Source organism: Phyllostomus discolor, chromosome 1 (assembly GCF_004126475.2).
Source record: "Phyllostomus discolor isolate MPI-MPIP mPhyDis1 chromosome 1, mPhyDis1.pri.v3, whole genome shotgun sequence".
Lineage (NCBI taxonomy): Eukaryota > Metazoa > Chordata > Mammalia > Chiroptera > Phyllostomidae > Phyllostomus > Phyllostomus discolor.
In genome coordinates this window covers 31,106,320-31,127,619 of record NC_040903.2, presented here as the reverse complement: position 1 = coordinate 31,127,619, position 21,300 = coordinate 31,106,320, and the positions used below count along the sequence as shown (strand labels likewise).

The 21,300-nt window shown below is 48.0% G+C and overlaps 1 protein-coding gene across 1 annotated transcript in view; it reads left to right on the top strand.

Moving 5' to 3' along the window:
* Positions 1-21,300, top strand: part of SCFD2 (sec1 family domain containing 2) — a 318,375-nt gene that overhangs the window by 263,779 nt on the left and 33,296 nt on the right. The window contains exon 6 of the mRNA XM_028507539.2: positions 13,096-13,245. Coding sequence (XP_028363340.1) covers positions 13,096-13,245 — 150 coding nt within the window. The remainder of the gene's footprint in view (positions 1-13,095; positions 13,246-21,300) is intronic.

The window sequence follows — 21,300 nt, the reverse complement described above, 5'->3', positions numbered from 1 at the left end:
TTGCTATTGTATACCACACTTAGAGTGGTGCTGCGTGTCAGGGGCTCAGTACGTATTTGCTGAGTGAATCAATGAATGGACTCTCCCCTCAGGAAATTTAAAACCCAGTCTAATCCTTGATTCCTTTCTTGGAATAATAAGAGAACTCCCTTCTCTTAAAGCTGTCCTGACCAACCTTGAATTTTCTGTCTTCACGGCTATGTGTTTTCTGATGCCTGCTAAAGTAAGTAAATATTAGCCCATCAGGTCAGCTTACACAGAACTAATAAATACTTGAGTTGATTTAAAGTTAACTTACAAGGAAAGACTGAGTAAACAATGGAACAGGCAGGGCACCGAAGGGGCAGAATGGAAAGTGATAAAAGAAAGGGCTGGAGTGCGGGAAGCACAGGCCCAGCCGACACTGAGCCAGAGGAGGCGGCGGAGTGGGGAGGCTTCGCCAGCTTCCACCTCCAGACTTGGAAGAACTCGTAGGACGGAGCTGCAGGGGCCCGTGCACCGCCGCAGGCCAGGCAGCGGCGTCCCCCACGGTGTGTGGGGAGAACTGCGTGGGCACTGGCAGAGCTCCACAGAGCAAACAGATCTGACAGTGCCCAGGGGAAGAGACGCAGTATCCGAGGGTCTTATTTGAAGACCCTCGCTGACTTAGAAAGGTTGTACACGTCAGGGTGATGGCCGATCCTCTGAAAAGCAGGGGAGAAGGCACCTGACCCCACATTTAGTGGCAGAGTCGGCCTTTTTCATCAGGTTTTCTTCTCTACTGGATGCATAGACTCTGCCCTTGACCTTGTTCAGAGACACGGAAACCCTATAGACCACACTGAGGGGTGAAAACAAATTGAGTGGCTGATTTCTGCCATGGATCAGGGACACAGCAGCCAGGGGAGGCAGGTGGGGCTACGGGGGCAGTAATGCTCCTTTGGGAAGGTCAGTCCAGGTCACCAGGAATAAACGACACCACTGCCCGGGGACCAGCCTGGCTCCCCCCGCTGCCAAAGGGAGTGGCCCTTTGTGCAGCCATGAAAAAGAAAGGCATGAAATTGATGTGTATTGCTTTCCTGAACTAGAATATCTCTCCTCTTTTGCTAATTTAAAACTGAAATTTTATGCTTGTTTTTTTAAAAATCGAACAAAACAGCACTATATCAAGTAGAAAGTAGAGGTCTACCATAATCCCAGAGATAACAACTTTTGATAGGTGCTATTTCAGTCACCAGGTAATTACTGGGCACCATCTATATGGGCCAGCCACAAACACTGCTTAGGAGGTTCAAATACATCAATAATTAAAACAAAGATCTTTGTCTTCATTCAGCTTACATTCTAGAGTTGCACTGTCTAATATGGCAGACACATGTGGCTATTACATTAATTAAAACAAAATGCAATTTAAAATTGAGATTCCGTACTCACAACTAACCACATTTCAAAGTGCTCAGCAGCCATATATAGCTAGGGCCTACCATACCGGACCACAGAGTTATAGAATATATCCATCATTGCAGTTGTTCCACTGGGCAATGAAATTCTGGAAGACTGATGGTTATTAACAGTTTGTAATAGGTACATGCAATGTGTGTGTTCAGGTATGTGTGTGTATTTATCTGTGTGTGTATCTAAAAATACATATCAGTATGTATACTACCATACCTACTGTTCAGCAATCTACTTTTGTCACTTAACCATCTGGCACAGGCCTCTTCTCTTGTCAATAAACAGTGGGCCAAAGACATCAGTTTTTGCCCGCATACGAATGGGTGTGTAATTCCAGTTTTTCACTGTAGCAAACAATGGAACTGGGACCGCCCTTGGAACCTATACCCTCACACATTTCTCCCGCCCTTCCCTAACCTCTGTTCTGCAGAGTGGGCGAGACGGCACGTGCGACATGCTGAGACAAGGGCTAGTGCCTGCTGGTGTGTGTGGCTGTGTGAGACCTTACTTCAAGGAGTTGCTGCTTCAGAGACTTGCTGCCTAGAGCAGTCCCTGGGGCTTTTCTCAGCCCACCGCCAGACAGCCATAGCCTGCCTCTGGAAGCGCAAAGCCCCGCCCCACAGCCAGCAGTTCTCCGTGGAGCTCGGGGAGGGTGGGGGCTTTGTCTTCTGCTTTTTGTTTTCAGAAGAATTACCCATTTTTAATCTAGCCACCTATTAGATTTACTGACCATCTCCCAAGCACCTGGGCCTGAATGAGATGCCAAACCCCTTGCAGTTCTGAGAACTGCCCCATTTCATGAGCCCACAGTGAACCTTCGTGACCACAAGACTGTTCATTAAACCTAGTCCTGTGCTATCAGCACGGTTTTTTCCACCTGGAGGGAGGCAAGCAGTTGGTGCAGAAATGAAGGCAGATGGTGTCTGCTGTGTGAAGAGAGAATTCAAATGTTACCAACCTGGACGATCTGGGTTGATCGTTTTTTCTTCCCCTGGTGGAGGCCAGAAAGAAATTCTAACCATTCTGGAATTTTGATTTCTAGTCCCTCTTGACGCCCTTGCCCTTCCAGTGAGACAAGCAGCTCTGTCTTTGCTCGGGGGGGTGAAGTGTACATTCTGCCTTGTGATCAGAGAGCTGGCTGCAGCTAACCGGTTCTGCAACTCCTCCTTGCACCCGTCTTTCGAGGGAAAGAGTCCCAGCTCTGCGGCGTCCAGGCCTCCTCATCAGCGGGGGACAGAGAGTAACTGTGAAAACAGCTGTGGGCTTAGGAATGTTCCTGCCCAGAAGCACGTGAAAGCCTAGAAACCTTAAGACTTTGTGATAATTCGTTTCTGTTGACACTCTAAAACACCATGCAGCTACCTCCATCAAAGTTTGAAGGAGATGGGTGAAAGGCTCCAGAGGTGCTTGAGACTGGCCTGGGCCTGGGACAGGTAGGAAGGCCCTGCAGGGCTGCAGAGGCGGCTCGCTCCTGCCCTGCAGGAAGCCCGGCTCCACGCTCGGGGCTGGGGTGGCAGGGGGTCAGCTGCCTTCTCTGCCACCCCTTCCGGACCCCAGGTCCGACTTCAGTGCAGCTTGGGCCCTGAGCTGCAGGAGGTAGAGGCTCCTCTCTGTGAGCTTTCCTGGTCCTCTGCCTCCATTTGCAGGGCCCACCCCTCAAGGGTCTTCCTAGCCTCCGACAGAAGCCAGGAAGATGAGGAGAAGGGTGAAAACACACCCTTCTCCTCCATGCCACGGGCCCATCGGCAACCCGCGCTGGACTTCGTCCCATCTCTGAAGCAGGCACGGCTCACCCACACACTAATCCACGCTGCCTCCAAAAGAAAATGCAGAAAAGCGATAGATAAGAGGCCTCATTTAGCGGGAGCTTATATTTCAGGCGTAGCGATGCTGGCTCGGTTCAATGGAGATTTACAACAACAGGTGCAGTGGAACCTTAGACTGCGGCCCAGGGTGATTTTTGTGTGTGTTGGAGGTGGGGGGGGGAGGGGGAGCAGGGGTCTCATTTGATCTGTCTGCTACTAGAAGAAAAATAAACACCATTTGTTCTTCTGTTCTTTTAAGAAACAAAAGGGATGAAAGAAACTTTAGGCCAATAAGCTTCTCTTTTGTTCTTTCCTTTTTCTCAAATAGATCAGAAAATGAGTCCATATTAACAGCCTCCTAGCCTTTCCCAAAAATATAGATAAAAAGACGTTACTGTCCCTGCATGCTTATAGAGCTCAGGAAGACAAGCCCGCTGCTGCCGGGGCTCCAGGAGCATGATGGGAAGGAAGAGGCTGTTAGACTCTTTTTAAAAATTCCTGCAAATGGGAGCGAGAACAGGAGGCAGAGGAGGGCCAGGCAGTGATTTGAAAGGCTTTTAAGTGGGCCGTGATTGGGACTTCTGATTCCATTCTTTCCTACAAATGGACAATCAGTGTCGCACAGGTTTGTGTAATTGGCAGATAAGCCAGAACTTGAATGATTGATTCATTGTTACTTGGATAAGAAAGCATTTTCCAGTGACATATTACAGGCAGAAATGACGCATACTATTCCCACACTCTCAGTTTTATTGGCATTCCTCAAACCAAGTATAACCTTATCTCTTAAAAATCCTTCACGCGCCATGGACCTTTGGTACTATTTTTAAAACCTGCTATAAGACCTGGACTAAGATTCAGACCGGAGCAGAAACAGTGCACCTTGATGTGGTCTTTCACAGCTTCCTTCTTTGCTGGCACCTCCAGGAAGCCTTCCAGGTGATCTTCTTGGGGCTGGGTTGGGGAGGCGGCTCTGGGCTCCTGCTGCAGCTCACACCGCCTCTCCCCCAACACACACACATCTCCTCGCTGGGCAACTGGGAGGGCGGGGTGCGGAAAGTCAGGGGGTGCAGGGCTGGTTGCAGGTGGTAGCCCACCAGGCACACTTCCCGCAGGACAGGCGGCATCAGCATCAGCATCTAGCAGGTGTTGGACGGACTAGCCCTGGAAGGAGCATCTGGGCTTCATTCCCACCTCTCTGAAATGCCGGACTACTCGTTGGTTCTGAAACTGTGCACCAGGGGAACACCGTCCACTACTACAAGTCCTGTGATAGCAGAGTCTTTTTGCAAGTCAAAGGAAAATAGTGTAAGCAGATCAAATTTTCCCCACTCTCAGTTTGCATCCATTCCGTGTTTTCTTATCTTTGTTGCTGCTTCAGCTTTTGTAGCACCCCAAAAAGAACAAGCAAGAAGCAAGCAAACATTAATATTGAAAACTGCCAGCTGTGCTTACCTCACAGCCATGCTTGGTGATGCCCTTTCGTGCGTTCCATATAGGCTTGTTTTCCCCAGTTTTCTCAGGAAAATGAGAGCAAATGCAGTCTTTTGTCACAGTGTCCTAGGAGGTGCAGCCCGGCTCCCAGGTGCTCTGCCACCCGGCAGCTTCTGGAAACAACCAGATGCAGGTAATGGCTCAAGTCAGCTCTGAGAGCTCATCCAGCAAACCATGTCGAGCTACTCCGAACCACCAGAAATGTCAACACACTTTCAAAGGGGACGATGGTATAAATGGCACGTTTGTAATTCAATAGAATTAATGCAACAGAATGAAAACAGCCTGTTAGGAAGCACTGGAAGACAGGCTGGGTTTGGGAGTGTGCTCGTCTGTGATGACTGTCCAGGGCCCGTGTGCCGCCCTCCTCCTCGGGGACACGAACAGCAGGTTGTGGGCGTGAGCTCTGGCGTCGGTGGCTGTGTGGGCATTTCCCCCACCAGGCTTCATTCCTGGAAAGGGGGGCCCAAAGCCGAAATGATGTCATTTCCCCATAGTAATAGCCCAATAATAGGATATTATAAAACCAATCACAAATAGATGCCTTAAGCATGGTATTTCAGTTATTCTGAATACTGAACTTCAAGATCTTATCTAAGATGATTTAGACTGAGTTCATAGGATAACCTAATAATCAACACAGACAATTGTATTATTTAATGTGATACAGTGTCAATGTCACAACCGTTTTTACCAAGTCCTTGGTGCCTCCCATATTTAACCACATAAAAGGGTAAGATAAAGGGTAAGATAACTGTTTGCATAGTTAGGGTACTCAGAAAAGCTTCTTTGGAGAGAAATGTTTGGAAATATTTGGGGCTGTTTCCTAGTTTCTGCAATGATCCAGGATTGTCTTGTTTTTGGCCTCCTTGGTGCTTCCTGAAACGGTGCAGAGGTCAGGTTCAAGGGGCCGTTGGTTCCACGGCCTGCACCCTGCCTCCTGCTTCCTGGGCCTCACTGCCTCCTCGGTCTTGCACCCTGCCATTAAACATGCAAGTTCCAAAGCATTTTCCTGACAGTTTCCCTTCCTTCGGGCTTCCCCACGCGTCTGCTCACAAAGAGCCTCAGGGCTTGGGCCAGGATTCTGGGCAGTTGCATCCTCTCGTGACCTCGCACACCTCCCCACCGCCACCGCACGTCCCAAACCTGCCTAATCATAACAGGTTTCAGCTGTCCTCTCGTCCTCGTTTCAGCTGTTTTTAGAGAGCTGAATTCGCTGGAGGCTGAAGAAGTAGTGTGACCGGTTTCTGTTTCATTACATTTTTTAAGATGATAGCTGATACATTTAAAAGAGGGTATGAAATAGATGTGTTTATGCAGCATAAATATATCATAAACACCTACGAACCTACCACCCAATCCCTCAGGGTGGCTCACCCGCCCACCCCCACCCAGAGGTAACCCCGTTACTGAAGTTTGTATTTATCATTCTTCCTATTTAAAACAGTTTTATCTCATATCTATGCATACGTAAACCTTGTAGAGTTTAGTTTTGCTTGTTAAATTTAAAAAAAAAAAAACAGAATTTATGCAGCCAATTGAGGTTGCTCTTCCAAAGAAGCCTTTTTGGGAGGTGATCCACTTACGCAGGCAGGCTGCAATTGCTCAAAACCATCTGGGAGCTCTTTGTTTGAAATTTCCTGCAGAGATAGTTTATCTGCTCAAGAATCAGTGCCGTTGCTTTAGAGCCTGCTGGTCTGATTCAACCCTTTTTCCTACCACCCCTCATTTCCCCCCGTTCACTTGTTCAAGGATTAGTCAGCGGCTGCCTTCCCGGAGCCAGGCCCTGGGCTGGAGGTCAGCAGTGAACCAGGGAGAGCCTGTGTTCCCGCTGAGCGTATTGCCATCCCTCCTCTGCCCTCCTCCTTGTTGTCTGAGCAATAACTCCAGGCCACAGGCTAGAACATTCCAAGATACTGAGTAGGAGTCGGTGAACCAAGGGGTCACGCAATCAGTGTGTACTGGGAGCCTGAGGGGAGGCTGATGGAGGGACTTCAGGAAGGCATCAGCCTCTGTCTGGGGGCCGGCTCGGAGCCTTTGGCCTCACCTGGATTTCACTGGCTGATCTCCTTTGTTAGGCCACCTTCACTGACACACTCATCCAAGTCTGTGTCATTACCGCCACACCCGCCGAGGAGCCCCTGCCACATGGAAATGATCCCTGTAAGACCTGGCGTCTGACAACTGAGACTTGATTTTTTTATATGAGAGAGCCTTAAGAGTCACACTGCATAATAGTCATAGTCAATAGTCAAAAGGGAATATAGTCAGTGATGTTCCAATAGCTTTGTGTGGTGCCAGATGGGTACAGGATCTATCGGGATGACACTTAGTGAGGTACGTAATGTCTGATCACTGGGGTGTGCACCTGAAACTAGTATAATAATCTACATCAACTGTAATTGAAAAATTGAAAAAAAAACAGCTTTTTTAAAAAAGTCACACTAGGCAATTAAACAATAGAAACCTGACACAGGTACAATTGCCTGTGTTGTAAAGATGGAACCCCAAATATATGTGTATATTTATTTATATGTGCTATAATAAATGTGAGTTTTTTATATATTGTTATATATCATGTTCTCAACCAGCCTCCACAGGCCCCGCTCATTAGAATACCTGGCATTTCACAATCCCCCTGTGGAGCAGACCAGAACCGGAACTCTGAGCCCCCGCCGCTCAGAAGCAGTCTCCATGTGCGTGGGCGCGGCTGCTCCCCTTCGGGGTGAGCTGTGTGATGGCCGGGACTCCGCTGGGTTTGTTTCCAAACCTGCGTATGCCCCTTGCACTTAGGTTGCGAACCTTAATTGAATGTTCTCACGCACTGATGAAATATGGATTCCAAAGAAAATGGTTTCAGTGGAAACCAAATGGAATGCTTTTGAAAGACTCAGTAAAGCACTTTATAAATGTTTTTGAATTAGGTGTGAGAAGGTGATGGTAAAAGATTATAGGGGAAACACACGTTAAATGTAGAAGTATGCTCTCAGTTTGTGCTGCAGGTGTCTTTAGCATCTCGTTCCACTTTCAATGAAGTAAAATGGGAAATTCTACACGGTACAGACAGTTTAAAATAAAGAATGCTCATCAGCACACAGTACTCAAAAGATCTCGGCCTTTCCTCAAAAAATTAGAGAAAATAACGGGCATTTATGTTTTCATTTTAAATGACATTTTATGTATCTACCCGTGTGTGTACGACACCGATTTTCATGGTCCCTGATGTTACATGCCTGTGCTCACCTCTTGGTCCCCCAAGTGTTGGGAGAAGGGGGTTTCTGCCGCCGTCTGGCTGACGCACCGACCGCCACGGCCCTACACACAAGTGGTTTACACAGTCGGCCTCCCTGAGCATCTCAGATGTGACGACACTCGCTGAGACGCATCTGGTTTTCCACTTTGCTTGGTTTTGCTTATATTTACCGAACATTTACTGAGAAATACGAGAAAAGACTCCATCTTTAAAACAATGGTTTGAAAAGAGAGAAAAGGCGATGTCAGGCAGCTGGATGGATGAGGGAGGTCATGACCTCCGGCGCCCTGCCCTTTCTGGCCCAGGCGCACTCCCAGGCTGACCTTTTTTCTCACCGCCCCCAAGCCTGTGGAGGTGGGCCCCCTGCTGCCAGGGGCTTGCTGGGAGGCAGGTTGCAGACTGGAAAGTGGGCCTGGTGGTTTCAACCTTTGGGCCGGTACGGGGACGAGGAGGCCAGCCTCAGGTGACTGGGGTCCGGATGGGAAAGGACCTCTTGACCAGACTCAAATATTTTTTGATCCTAGTTCTTGGTGGTCAGCCGGGAGGGACCTTGAGGACTGTGAGGGGAGTACTCTCCCTTAGTAGAGACATATTTCAGATCCTATTTTAGCTATGCTCTTCAGCTTTATCCGGCCACAGAAGTGGCATGCTGTATGTTTGACCGGCTTACGTGCTTGTGTGTGTGTGTGCACGCGTGTGTTGGGAGGCCTTGGATGAGGACTACGTTAGCTCCACTCCAGACGAAGGCCTTGGACACAGCAGCCTCCTGATACAAGATGCTTTATTTTCCTTAATACCTAAGGAATAAAACCAAACTTGTGGAGCCAGACTGAGTAAGAAGCACAGCTTCATTGCAGCCATCCCAGGAGGATCATTAAGCTATTCAGCCTTCTCTCCATTTCACCTTCATTGTTGCTGAAAGTGTGGGTCCCTGCAGTGTGCAAAACCATGGAAACCACTGTTCTCGCTCCGCTGAGTGAAGGGGCTTCAGTAAGTGGAGACTGGTGGGAGGGGAGCGGGGAGAGGGTAGGCGCGGACACTGGAGCCCTGCTTCGTCCCTCTGAGGGGTAACCGGACCCCCGCCCTAGCGATGCCCAGGCCCTGCAGAGAAAGAAATTGCGGGGGCATGAGTCATCCCGTTTCAGGAGAACACAGGGGTGCCCTCGGGATTGGGGGGCCTCCCTTATTGAGAAGCAGGCAAATGAAGCACGCAGATCGTGCACGGCTGAAGGCTAGGATCACCTTGTGGTTTATTATCTATTTAACCAAGTGAGTTAAATGAGAATTGACTGGAACTGTACACTTCAGGGTTCCCTTACAAAACACTGTTATCTCATAAGCTGGTTTAATGGAGCAGGCTGTCAGGGGCTTATTAGAAGTAACTGAATCCAGCACCTCACAGGGACCCAAAGGAGAGTGCGCGGCCAAGCCCAGGAGGCCTCACGCCCTGTGTGGCCGGGAGAGACGGGCCTGGGGTCCAGCTGCAAACCGCACTGTTCGTGTCCGCTGCCAGCGGCAGGCCGGGGTCTTCCCAAGGAGAAGGCGCTCCGTTTTAAAGGCATGTCCTCGGTATTGAGAGTGAATTAAGTGTTTGGTTGATCTTTTATGTATGTAGTCATAGCACATGTGAAAGAAAGCAGTTGGTGAACAGAACTAACTCAAGTTAGGCTGCGAGGGTTTGAATCTTAGCTTTTCTCCTTACTAGTGGAGTGACTTTGTGTTATTTAACTTCTCTATGGCTCAGTTTCCCCATCTACAAAATGGGAATGACAACAGTTCCTACCTTACAGCATTGTTGTGGAGATTACATGAGCTAATAAGTATAAACTTCTTCAGATAGTGCCTAACCTAAGTGAGCGTTCAGTGATTACAGCTATCACTGTTTTCACAGAAGAGAATTCACTGCATTTCACAGCTTTTCCGCCCACCTCCTCTCTTAGCTATTAGTGGCAGCGTGAGTTTGGAATGAGCTGCGTTCACAGAGGAGATTCCGAATGAGGGGAAGCAGAGTATAGGGAGCAGCTCACGTCTGTGACCAGAGGGGTGTTTTGAACCCTGCCCTTGCTAAGGACAGTGATGCGATCTTGCACACGTCATTTGTCCTCTCCGATCCACATCTCTAAAGTGAGTCTGTGTGTCACTTTCATCGCAGGGTTTGGTAAATGAATCTAAATCCTGCTTTGCGTGAAGACTGAGATGATAATAAGAATGCCGAGAGACTGATACAGATGGCACGGTGTCCCGGAAACATGTGCACTGCAAAACTCTTGCTTTGAGGATACCAGACCCGCTGCAAGGGCTGATGGTCTGGGCGGAAGTCGCCCTTGTGCAGTTGGTAATTGGCTGTCTTTCAGGAACGTTTTCCTTTATTGGCAAATTTAGGAGTTCTTATTTTTCTTCCAACAGTTTCTTTGACAGTCTTGTTTTTCCCTTAGGTTCATTTGAGCTCCTTTACCAGTAACCTGTAAACAGTCTCGTCAAACAGCCTGCACTGCAGGTGACCTAATTCTTGACAATTACTTAGCCTTTGCTTAATTCCGATGTATAATCCACAATTGCCATGTGCAATCTATAATTTTCAGCAATTGATAATCCAGCAGATGATTCTACTCCACTAGTGGATGAACATCGTATTTACTTCCAAAAATTTGAAATAGAGCATATGAAAACCTGAAGTGGTATTTCTGTTCTCTAGAAAACTAATCACTTTAAAATTTAAAAACATAGCCTGTTGGCTGTGTTGTGCTCTAGAGGAATTGAAACACTGTGCATGGTGTCAGAACTAGCAATACTTTCATACCTTTGTTATTTGAAGGAGCAGCGCACTCAGACATGATTGATATATTATGTTAAGTGGTTTAGCCTGAGCGTTTAAGGAGAGAAGCCACACGACAGAGCAAGCAGCTGGAACCTTCCCATGTTTCTTCTGGTTGACTGTTGACTGACACACGAGCTGACGAGTCTCAGCCAGAGCTGTGCCACCAAGGGCAAGCACGGTATGTTGTCAGCAGGTGCTCTGTACTTGTGGGTCTCATTCGTCTTGGTTATGAACCTCTTTCAGAGCCAGGAGGAAGTTTTGGACGTGCTCCTGAAAAATGACACATTTTTTTTTCTTTTCACACAGCTTGGCCTAGGATTCTGGGGCGTTCACGTAAACATCCTGAATCCCCTCCATTGACGCCCCCGCCCCACCCCACTGTCGCTCCCTGAACGCAGGGAGGCTTCCTCTCCCTGGGCTCGACCAGGCTCTGATTGTCTTCAATGGCGATGAGCTGGACCTTTCTGGAAACCAGGAGAAAAAGCCTAGTCAGAGGAGTTTTATGATACAATAAAAAATACATCTCCTGGTCTTTGTCCCAGCTCCGACCACACAGCTCTTAAAGCCCTCGGAATGTCTGCAGTGAGGAGCGTGTCGTGTGTGCTAATGGCATCACTGGTGATCGGGACCCTCGACAGCTTCAGGGTGGGGGCTGCCTGGTCACCGGGAAAACCAAGACGTGTTCAGAAAATTAGATCCTCCGGGGAAAGGAGGTTGAGCTAATCACCGATGGCCAACGATGTGATCAATCGTGCCAATGTCATGAAACCTCCGTAATAACCTCTAAACAATAGGGTTCAGGGAGCTTCTGGGTTGATGAACACACTGAGGTTCTGGGAAGGTGGCGCAGCTGAAGAGGGTGTGAACACAACCCCCCACCCCCACCCCACAATTTGCCCTGTGCATCTCTTTCCTTGGGCTGTTCCTGAGTTGTAACTTTGTAATAAACCCAGGGCAGTAACAAAAGTGCTCTCCTGTGAGCTGGTTAGCAGGTTCTCAAACCCGAGGAAGGGGTCATGATCTGATGGCCGTTGTGTCCTGAGATGAGGCTTTGGGTGCAGGTACTGCATTTGGAAAGATACCCCAGGAAGCAGTCAGGAAGTAGGGAGGCGAGACAGGGAAGGAAGGAAAGAAGGCCAAAAGGGTGCCTTAGTGAGTGCGTGAAAGTCGTGGGCACCTGAGGCTCAGTCCTGCCCGGGCCCCTCAGAAGAGCTGTGGAGACCACAGTTCAAAAGCGTTCTCCTGGGGGATGAGAACGCCGGGTGGTTCGTGAGAGTGCTGCCTCCCCAGCCTGCTCCTCCAACTGGAGAAAGCCCTCAGACAGAAAAAGGGACACAGAGACAAAGAGCCAGAGAAACAGAGAGAGACACACACACAGCAGGTACTGAGGTACAAAGCAGCCAGTGGACCCAGGGTACAAAGCACCCACACCAGCGGTGACACCCAGAGTGACAGAGCAGATGCGTGGATGTGGATGGCGTCTGCTGACAGGAGTGTTCCTTAACGCCCATCCCTGAAATGCGGAAAACAACAGCTCCTCTCTCCTGAGTGATGTGAGGATCAATGAGTTAATGCAGTATTGCACAGTCAGAAATACCCATCTTGAATCTTTCTCTGTTTTTTTTTAACTTCTGACTTACCCACAATCATCTCTCTTCTGAATGAGCTTCTAACAAGAGAGAGAATAAATTCATCTATTATAAGTTTCCAAAAGAAAGAGAATCGTTGCCGAGGAGTCTTCTTACTTGCCCCCCTTTGCATTGGATCAGCTTCGAATGGCTGCCCTGTGAAATACGCCGTATGTTTAGGTCCATGTGAGAAAGTTGCCCATCCCTGCGAGCTCTGTTATTAGAGGGCTCTGTAGTCTTTCTCCCTCTTGCTGTTTTATTTTACGGAAACTGGCGGTAGAATTCAAGTGAGAGAGGTTCATCACAGCACCCCCCGTATTTCCCTGTGTCTCCTCGTATTTTCTCAGAGCTGTGTCCTGAAGACAGTGGATTCTGGGGAGCGCTCTCTCTGGGAAGCTTCCTCTCTGGGAAGCATCTGCAGTCTGGGGATCGAAGCTGGTGGCTGCGGTCCCAGGCAACTCTGAGTTCTGTTCTGTCAAAGGCATTTATACTCAATATGTTTCATTGCTCATGGATGGTTGAAACAGCCCACTTAACGAACTGCCAGGGGAAAATAGGGTTAAAAAAAAAACCCCAACTGTGTTACATCAAGCTCAAGCTGTCATGATTAAAACCTCATTTAAAGATTTGCTCACCCAAGAAAATGTCTCTGCATCGTTTCAGGCTGTGACTCTTCGGCTAACCTGACATTTCACCTCGCCAAAGTCGCCGTGGATGAGCTCTTCGCTTCACTGCGGGATGTTGCTGGCGCTCGGCATCTCCTGAAACAGTTTAAGTCTGTGTATGTTCCTGCAGACCATACCCACCAGGCAAGTACATGTGCTTTAGAAATAATCATTTCATCCGTGTTGCATTTTTAGGATTCAGAAACTACAAAAAAATATTTATTTCCATTTTAACCTCTCTAAAATGAGGGATTTGTCCTAGATGAACTCCAAGTCCCTTTCCAGTTCAGAGTTCCGGGTTCCCTGAGTCTGAAAGCCTCCGTATGGCAGGCTGGGTGTATCTGGCAGGCTGGGTGCATCTGGTGAGCGCCGGCACGGGACAGCCGCGCTTTTCACGGTGGCCCTGTCTCAGACTTAGGGCATAACCTGAGGAACGCCCCTCACTTCCTTGCCCCCCAGTTACCACAGGTGTCCCAGGAGAAGTGGCCTTAGGCGATTCCCAAGTTTCTGGATCTAAGCAGTCCCTAAACATTTTGGGCAATTAGAATAATAAAATCTCCTTATAGTACTGTGGCAATGAAAAAAAATGTTTGTCATAGCAAAAGCATTTGTTATTCAAAATGCCCCCACTGCTCTCTAAGAGGGAGCAGGTATTCGAGGAGTGAGTAGGAAGATGGTGTGAGAATCCCTGAATAAAGGAGTAATTGCTCCATGAACACTCGGCAGGGAGGGACCCTAGAGAGACCCAAAGGGAGGCCTAAGGAGTGAAGAAAGACTGGAGCCATCAGGGCTGGGCCGTCTCTGTTGGAGGCGGGAGGAAGTGCAACTCAGGTTCCTGGCGCCAAAGTGTGCTGTCAAGGAAGAGCAGGTGTTTCCGATGGAAGAGATCATTAAGTTTTGCTGTGGGGTGTGGGAAGGAACCTTCTCCTCCACCTCCCCGTGAAACCTTCAGTAAAATCCACAGTGACACAGCAAGGGGTTCAGCGGCAGGGGGCTGCCTTGTTAAGGCAGGCACGTGGGCAAGAGCGAAGGCCACCCCCCACAGCCTAGCAAAACCCAGACATGTCCTCCCGTGCAGCCATGGAGGAGCCGGTGCTTGAAGAGCTCGCCAGCATTCAGTTTTCCTTTGGTCTCTCTCATGACAAATAAGCCAGAGAGGTGTCATCATCCCAAGACCTAGGAAGGCCCAGTGACCTGCCACAGGCACGCAGATGCAAGGGCCAGGTGCCAGGCCTTTGCAGCCAGTGCGAAGTCCCCTCCCCTGCCGCACCACGGTCCTCCTGGAGGCTGAGGAGGCACTGACTGGTGGTGCCGGCGGGCATCTGAAGTCACCAACTGGGACGTGAAAGACCTCGGAAACCAGCGCTCGACTTAGAAACACAAATTCCCGTCCTTTTATTCAGTGATCTAAAAACACGCCTATCACAAATACAGATAAAGTCACTCTGATGATTAATTACATGTAGTTTTGCTATTAAAAAAATAGCAATCCTACATAGTATAGGATGGACTAGTTCTATAAGACATGAGAGAACTGGTCATATATGATGAAATTTATTCCAGAGAACGTCAAGAAGTCGCTGCTATCGTTGGCAAAGGGAAAACAAACCACTAAATTAATGAGGTCTTTTCACTGATATGATCATCACGGTGATTTGTTTGGCCGACTTCACATAGATATGTGTTAGCTGTAAATCCCGGGCATGATGAGGGCGATGATGAGTTTCTTAGACGTTGTCTGCCTGCTGCCCATGGTGTCGGTCCTCCAGACCTCAGATCCCGGCCCTGTGGCCGTGGCCTCTGGAGAAGGGGCGTCCGCCTTGCCGCATATACCCTGAGTGCCCGTGAGCGGGACGTGGGGACAAGGGGGAGGAGAGCAGTGTGCGTGCTTGTGTTTCAAGGGGATTAAATGAATAATGACATCGACACACAGTGAAATGCTGTGCAACCATCCAGATGATCGGGATAGATCTAACTGTTCTGAGCAGACACTGAATTCGAGCCCATGTCTCAGGCTTTGCTTCTTGGGGAGTTCTAACTACAACAGAGGTGCATGATCCAGTAGGTGGAAAACATGCATGGTTCTATAAAGCACTATTCTATTTTGGTTAAAAAATAATGATAAAAAGTATATCGGTATGTACATTAAATTAGTCTTAAAGTTTTGGGAAAAAATGTATAACCGTAAGCTTGTGGAGGATGGGGAGGGTCAGATGGACAGGAGGGCCCCTGGCTTCTTGTTCTCTATTCACACATACAGAGAAGAAGATTTCGCCGGAATTATGGGTAGATTTTACCTGTTCTGGTTTTTCCGTATTTTTCAGATTTAAAGAAGTTTTAATCACAGATGTAAGCCCTATAAGGACAGAGATTTGGGTGTGGTTTGCTCACTGCCACATCCTCGGTGATGAGACTAGCATCTTGCATGTAGTAGATGCTTCATAAATATTTGCTGGGTGTACCCCATATGCATTACATATATCTTTATTACGTGTTGGAGGGTTTGATGGGACATAAAGTGGGTGTAATCAGAAAAGGACACATGTCCAGACCCAAATCAGAGTCCAGTTGTGTCTAGTTTTGGCTTTAGGTCTTGGCTGGGCAGATTTCTATCCATTTCTCCTCCCAGTCCCAACCTGTGGCTCCAGGAAGAATGTGTGCTTTCTGCCTATTTCCATGCTGTTTCCACACAGAAGCTAGTTGAGCAGCTGGATCCCCGGAATGCCTGGGAAAGCGCTAGACCTGGTCTGGCCCCGGGTTGCTGTCCCAGCGCAGAGCAGTGCTGCAGACCTGGGCTCTCCCCCCCGGATCTCAGGGTGCGGCCCCACCCTAGCCTCCCTCCCACCACACCTCTCACCTGCTCTGATGCACACCTGCTGCCTCTCAGAGCCACTCCTCTTTCCTTTATTTGCCCTAAAGCCACTTCTTGTTGAAACTCCGTCCTTGAGCCCTTTAGGAAAATGTGTCCATCACAGCTCAGATGCAGAAAGCAGACATCACTCTTATCATTTTAAGGAGACTGTAATTTCACACAAAAGATTAAGTACATATAAAATCTCTGGAAGCGCCAGAGGGGTGTGATCTAGACTGGGCTTCCAGAAATGAGTCCAGAGCATCAACACAGGCCTTGCCCTCCAGGGGAACCAGTACCTGTGCCACAGTCAGGAGAGTGGACGGTGGGGACCCAGAGGCTGCCCCAGAAGCTCTCAACTGGAGGAACATACAACCAAAGCTGGAGACAGCATCTGAGTTTGCTCACCGTGGTATCCACAGAGCCCAGCTCAATGCTTGCCACCTTGTGGGTGGGTGGGTCGGTGGAGGGATGAATACTGGACTGTGGGTCTTATCCAGAATAGCACTTCTGTGTTCTTAATTTTTAGTGAAAGGGAGGTTAGCACAAAGGTTAACAGAACAGTCTTTAGACCCCAAGCTTTTGGGTTTATAGCCCGTCTCTGTCCCCTACTAGCTCTGTTACCTTCGGCAAGTTACTTCACCTCTCTGTGCCCAGTTCCTGCTCTGTGAGAAGGAGCTAATAATGGTAGCTTCCTTATACAGATGTTGTAAGGATTAGGTGACTTCATGCATATAAAACTCTCGCACAGGAGCTGACATTACAGCATTTGCTGTAAAGGACAAAATTGTAGTAAAGGACAAAACAGGCCTTCTCTTCATTGTCTTTTGTCACATTTTGTCCTTTCTTTTGTGAAGGAGATGGGTTACACAGAAGGGGTCCTGTCAGCGGCTGTGTGTGGTAAGGGCTGACCGCTGACACCAGTGTGTTTGAAAAGGTTGTGCTTGTTCGTAGACTCTGATGACCAGGAGAAACCTAAGCCCCAGTTTTGCCATTGCAGCAAGTCTTCTCATGCTTTCATCTCTTGTTGCAACTGTTCCAGCTTCACGGGAGCTTTAACCTCCTTCCCAAACGCCACGGTGTTTGATGTGCTGCAGCCCCTCGGTGGTGGCAGCAGCAGGATATTAGGCAGATGTCTCAGGGCCAGGAGCTTATGAGCCCTTGCAAAAAAAAAATATTGTGTAGTTCTTGCATGACTGCTCCTTGCTTTGGCAGAGGTCTGCAAGTGCTATGCTGTGCTGGAGAAAACTTTCCACAGTGCCTACTGTCTTGTGTGCCTCTGGCATGTTAAACAAGAGCACTCAGAACCAGCAGTACCCAAGGACGCTTGATTCACCTTGTGCCTGGTGAAATGTGGCTCTCTGAACTGTCTGGAGGCCCAGTCTCTGTCAGCAGTCCCCAGCCCTGGCCACCAGCTGCTCTTTTCCAAGTGCTAAACTCTGTTCTTCCTCCTGATTCCATCTACCTAACCCCAGACCTGCTGGCGCTCACTTGGAAAGGATCCGCCTGAGACAGGACTATACTGGGGTCTCAGAAACTTGGCTCTGTCCTTTGGTCTGCTTCTAAATGCCTTTGTGAACTTACGAAAATTAGGTAATAGCTTTGGGCTTTGGTTTCCTCCTATTGAAGTTGAAGGGACTACACTCCAAATTTTTAAAGTAGACTTCCAGTCAAGATGGAGGCATAGGTAGACACGTCTCACCTCATTGCACAACCATAAGAAGGAACGCAAATACCTTAAAAATGAAAAACACCCAGAACTGCCAGGAAATCACCCAGAAGAACACCCAGAACTGTATAAAAACCTGACAACCAAGGGTTTAAAGAAGCTACATTCATCCAGATGGGTAGGAGGGGCAGAAATGTGGGGTCAGGGCGGAGAGGATTCGGGGTGGCAGCTGCAAGCCAGGGTGGAGTGGCAGCGAGGCAGTGGCTGCCAGAGCAGGCAGCCCCACGTTCACGTGTGGTGGATAAATATCAGGGGGACACCCTGTGAGCAAGCGAGCCCAGCCCGGGCCAGACCGCACAGCCCAGGGCTTCAGCGTGGGGAAAATAAAGCTGCATAACCTCTGGCTGTAAATCCAGTGGGGGCTGGGGTGGCGGGAGACACTGCTGGTACGTACGCAAAGCCACCCTGGGAACCGCAACCAGGACAGCAGCTGAAGGGGTGCCAGGCACATGTGGGAGGTGGGGGAAGTGACTGGAAACAGGGTGAGGGCCAGGCAAGCCCCCAGAAGTCAGCCAGCAGTGGCATTGTCCCCTCTTTAATCCTGTCCCCACAGATGGAGCCTTGGTTGCCCTGCCCTGGTGAATACACGAGGCTCCACCCTGTACAATTTAATAGGTGCACTAAAAAGGAATCAAAGCCATTCTACCCAGTACACAGACACAGGGAGGCTGCCCAAATCAGGAGACAAAGAAACGTGGCCCAAATGAAGGAACAGGACAGAACCCCAGAAAAACAATTAAGCGATATGGAGACAGCCGACCTATCAGACACAGAATTCAAAACACTGGCGGTCAGAATGCTCAAAGATCTCATTGAACACAGCAAAAGCCTAAGGAGATTCAAATCAATGATTTGGAACATAACGAAGAAATAAACATTCAACTAGAACAAAACAAAGAAACAAAAATTCAAATAAAATGAGGAGAGTTTAAGAAGATGCTGAGACATCACCACATCCAAATCATAGGGATGCCAGAAGGAGAAGAGGAAGAGCAAGAAATTGAAAACTCATTTGAAAAAATAATTAAAAGAAAACTTCCCTAATTTGGGAAAGGAAATAGACGTACAAGACCAGGAAGCACAGAGAGTCCCAAACAAGTTGGACCCAAAAAGGTCCACACCAAGACACATCATAATTAAAAAGCAAAAGGTTAAAGATAAGGAGAGAATCTTAAAAGCAGCAAGAGAAAAGCAGAGAGTTACCTACAAAGGAGTGCCCATAAGAATACAGCAGATTTCTCAAAAGAAATTTTGCAGGCAAGAAGAGGCTGGAAAAAAAGTATTCACAGTCATGAAAGACAAGGACCTACATCCAAGATTACTCTGTCCAGCAAAGCTCTCATTTAGAATGGGAGGGCAGATAAAGTGCTTCCCAGGGAAGGTAACGCCAGAGGAGTTCATCATCTCTAAACCCTTATTATGTGAAATGTAAAAGGGACTTATTTAGGAAAAAGAAGAAGATCAAAACTATGAACATTAAAATAACAACAGACTCACAACCATCAATAACTGAATCTAAAAAAAACAAAAGCAAACTAAGAAAACAACTGGAACAGGAATAGAATGATTGATATGGAGATCACATGGAGGGTTATCAGCTGGGAGGCGGAAGGGGGAGAATGGGGGAAAGGTACAGGGATTTAGAAACATAATTGGTAGACACAAAATAGACAGGGAGAGGTTAAGAACAGTACAGACAATGGGGAAGCCAATGAACTTAAACACACAACCCATGGACATGAACTAAGCAGGGGCAGGGGAGAGGGTGGTGTCACTGGAGGGAATGGGGGAACTGGGCAGAGATGGGCAAAGGGGGAAAAATTAGGACAACTATAATAGAATAATCAATAAAATATACTTTAAAATTGTTAAGTAATCTTCTAGTGTGAAGGATAAATGGATGGATGGATAGATAGATGCATGAACAGATAGACAAATGAACCACTTTTTTAATCTGTAGAGCAAACCGTTTTCTTTCAGAAGATGAAAGGAGAAAAAATCTCTTAGTATAGCAGAAAATAAAACTAAGTAAACTGTGGAAGAGTCAAAGCCATGAGCAGTTTTGAACAGATGTTTTTCTGTGCAGTCTCAGATTGAAACAAATGAATATTCTCTCTACAAGCCTAGTTTTCTGGAGAAGATGGTTGTTCAGACTCAGTTTTGCAGAAAAGGGAGAAGCTTCTTTGGGAGCAGGACTGAGAGGATCCCTAGCTGCACCCACACCAACCAGCAAAGCCAAGGTCAGCAGCTGTGATTGACGGGACATGGCTGTGGCAACAACTCAGGTTTTCCTGGAAACCGATACCCTGGGCCATCTTTAAAGTGCACCGAATTCAAGGAGATGTTGGAGTTAAACTAGTTCCTCCAAATCATCTCTAACTTGTGTGTACTGACAGAAACTGTTGCTGTGCTCAGTACTTTTCCTCAAGAGCTAGAAGCAGGTCAATAAAAGAGTCTTCTAGACCTAGTCGCACATTATCTCCACCACGAGAGAGTAGCCAGGGACGTAGACATACGCATTTTATATGGGTATTTGTAAAAGCCCAGTTCATTCTGGAAGAGATAATGGCCACCTTAAGAAGAAAAAAGAAAGTGAGAGTCTCTGGTATAAGACCAATTCTTGAAACTGTAACAATGTCACATGTGATACCCATCGGGGGAGTCTCTGGCCTCCAGCACACCGTCAGGCAGCCGCGGGAGGCAGTCACACAGGGTCGTGCATTATGAGGATCATACATTATGATTTTCATGGCCCTGGGCAGCTTTGCCTCTGTGGTCCCCTTCCTCTGTAAAAATAAAAAATATATATTAAAAAGTTTATTATACAATTGCATTGGTGTAGAGGCAAATATATAAATACTATTATATGTCAAAACACTTTCTTTGACCCAAAAGTTAATCTCTTTTTTCTGATTTTAGAAGAAATTAATACACGTTCATGGGTCCCTAGAAGTCTCATGGGTCGTAGGCAGGCACTGTATGTTCTGTGCCTAATAAGTAAGCCGCCGCTGGGTCACAGCCCCCACCTGGCACCCGTCTGCCCGGGGCAGGAGCACACTCGGGAGGCAGCGGTCCTTGTGACCACCGGTGAAGCAGCTCACATCGCTATCCAGAAGGTATTCAGTTTGGTCCTGAGGTGACAGCTCAGGAGGGCAGGAACTAGACTCACATGGTGGGGATGGGGATGGGGGTCGGGGTCCGGTTCCTTGGCTTAAATAACTTCATATCCTATAGGAGCCAGTTTCTCTGGAATGACGCCGCAGACGCAGCTTCCAGGGTTCTCCCAGGGCACGCGCCAGTTGTGCCAGTTGTACAAGAGTCATCGTACGCAGAGAAGCCCCGAGATTGCCTTTCTCTGCAGTATTAATAGTTCCCCCAGTCTAATGCAGCTTACCAAGCAGGGGTCATTTTTATCATAAGCAATCTTGCCTGGCTGGAGTTTGACATTCTTCCCTTATCAGGTTTCCAGGGAAACAGAGTTAAAAAGTTAACCAAAGGTCAAATTCTTATGCAGAAGCGAAAAGGGGTTTAATAATACTTCACCTAAACATGCAACTTGCCAGTCGTTAAGGAAATAATTATATAAAGCCCAGACTTTATAGTGTGTCTGTGGCAGAGACAAT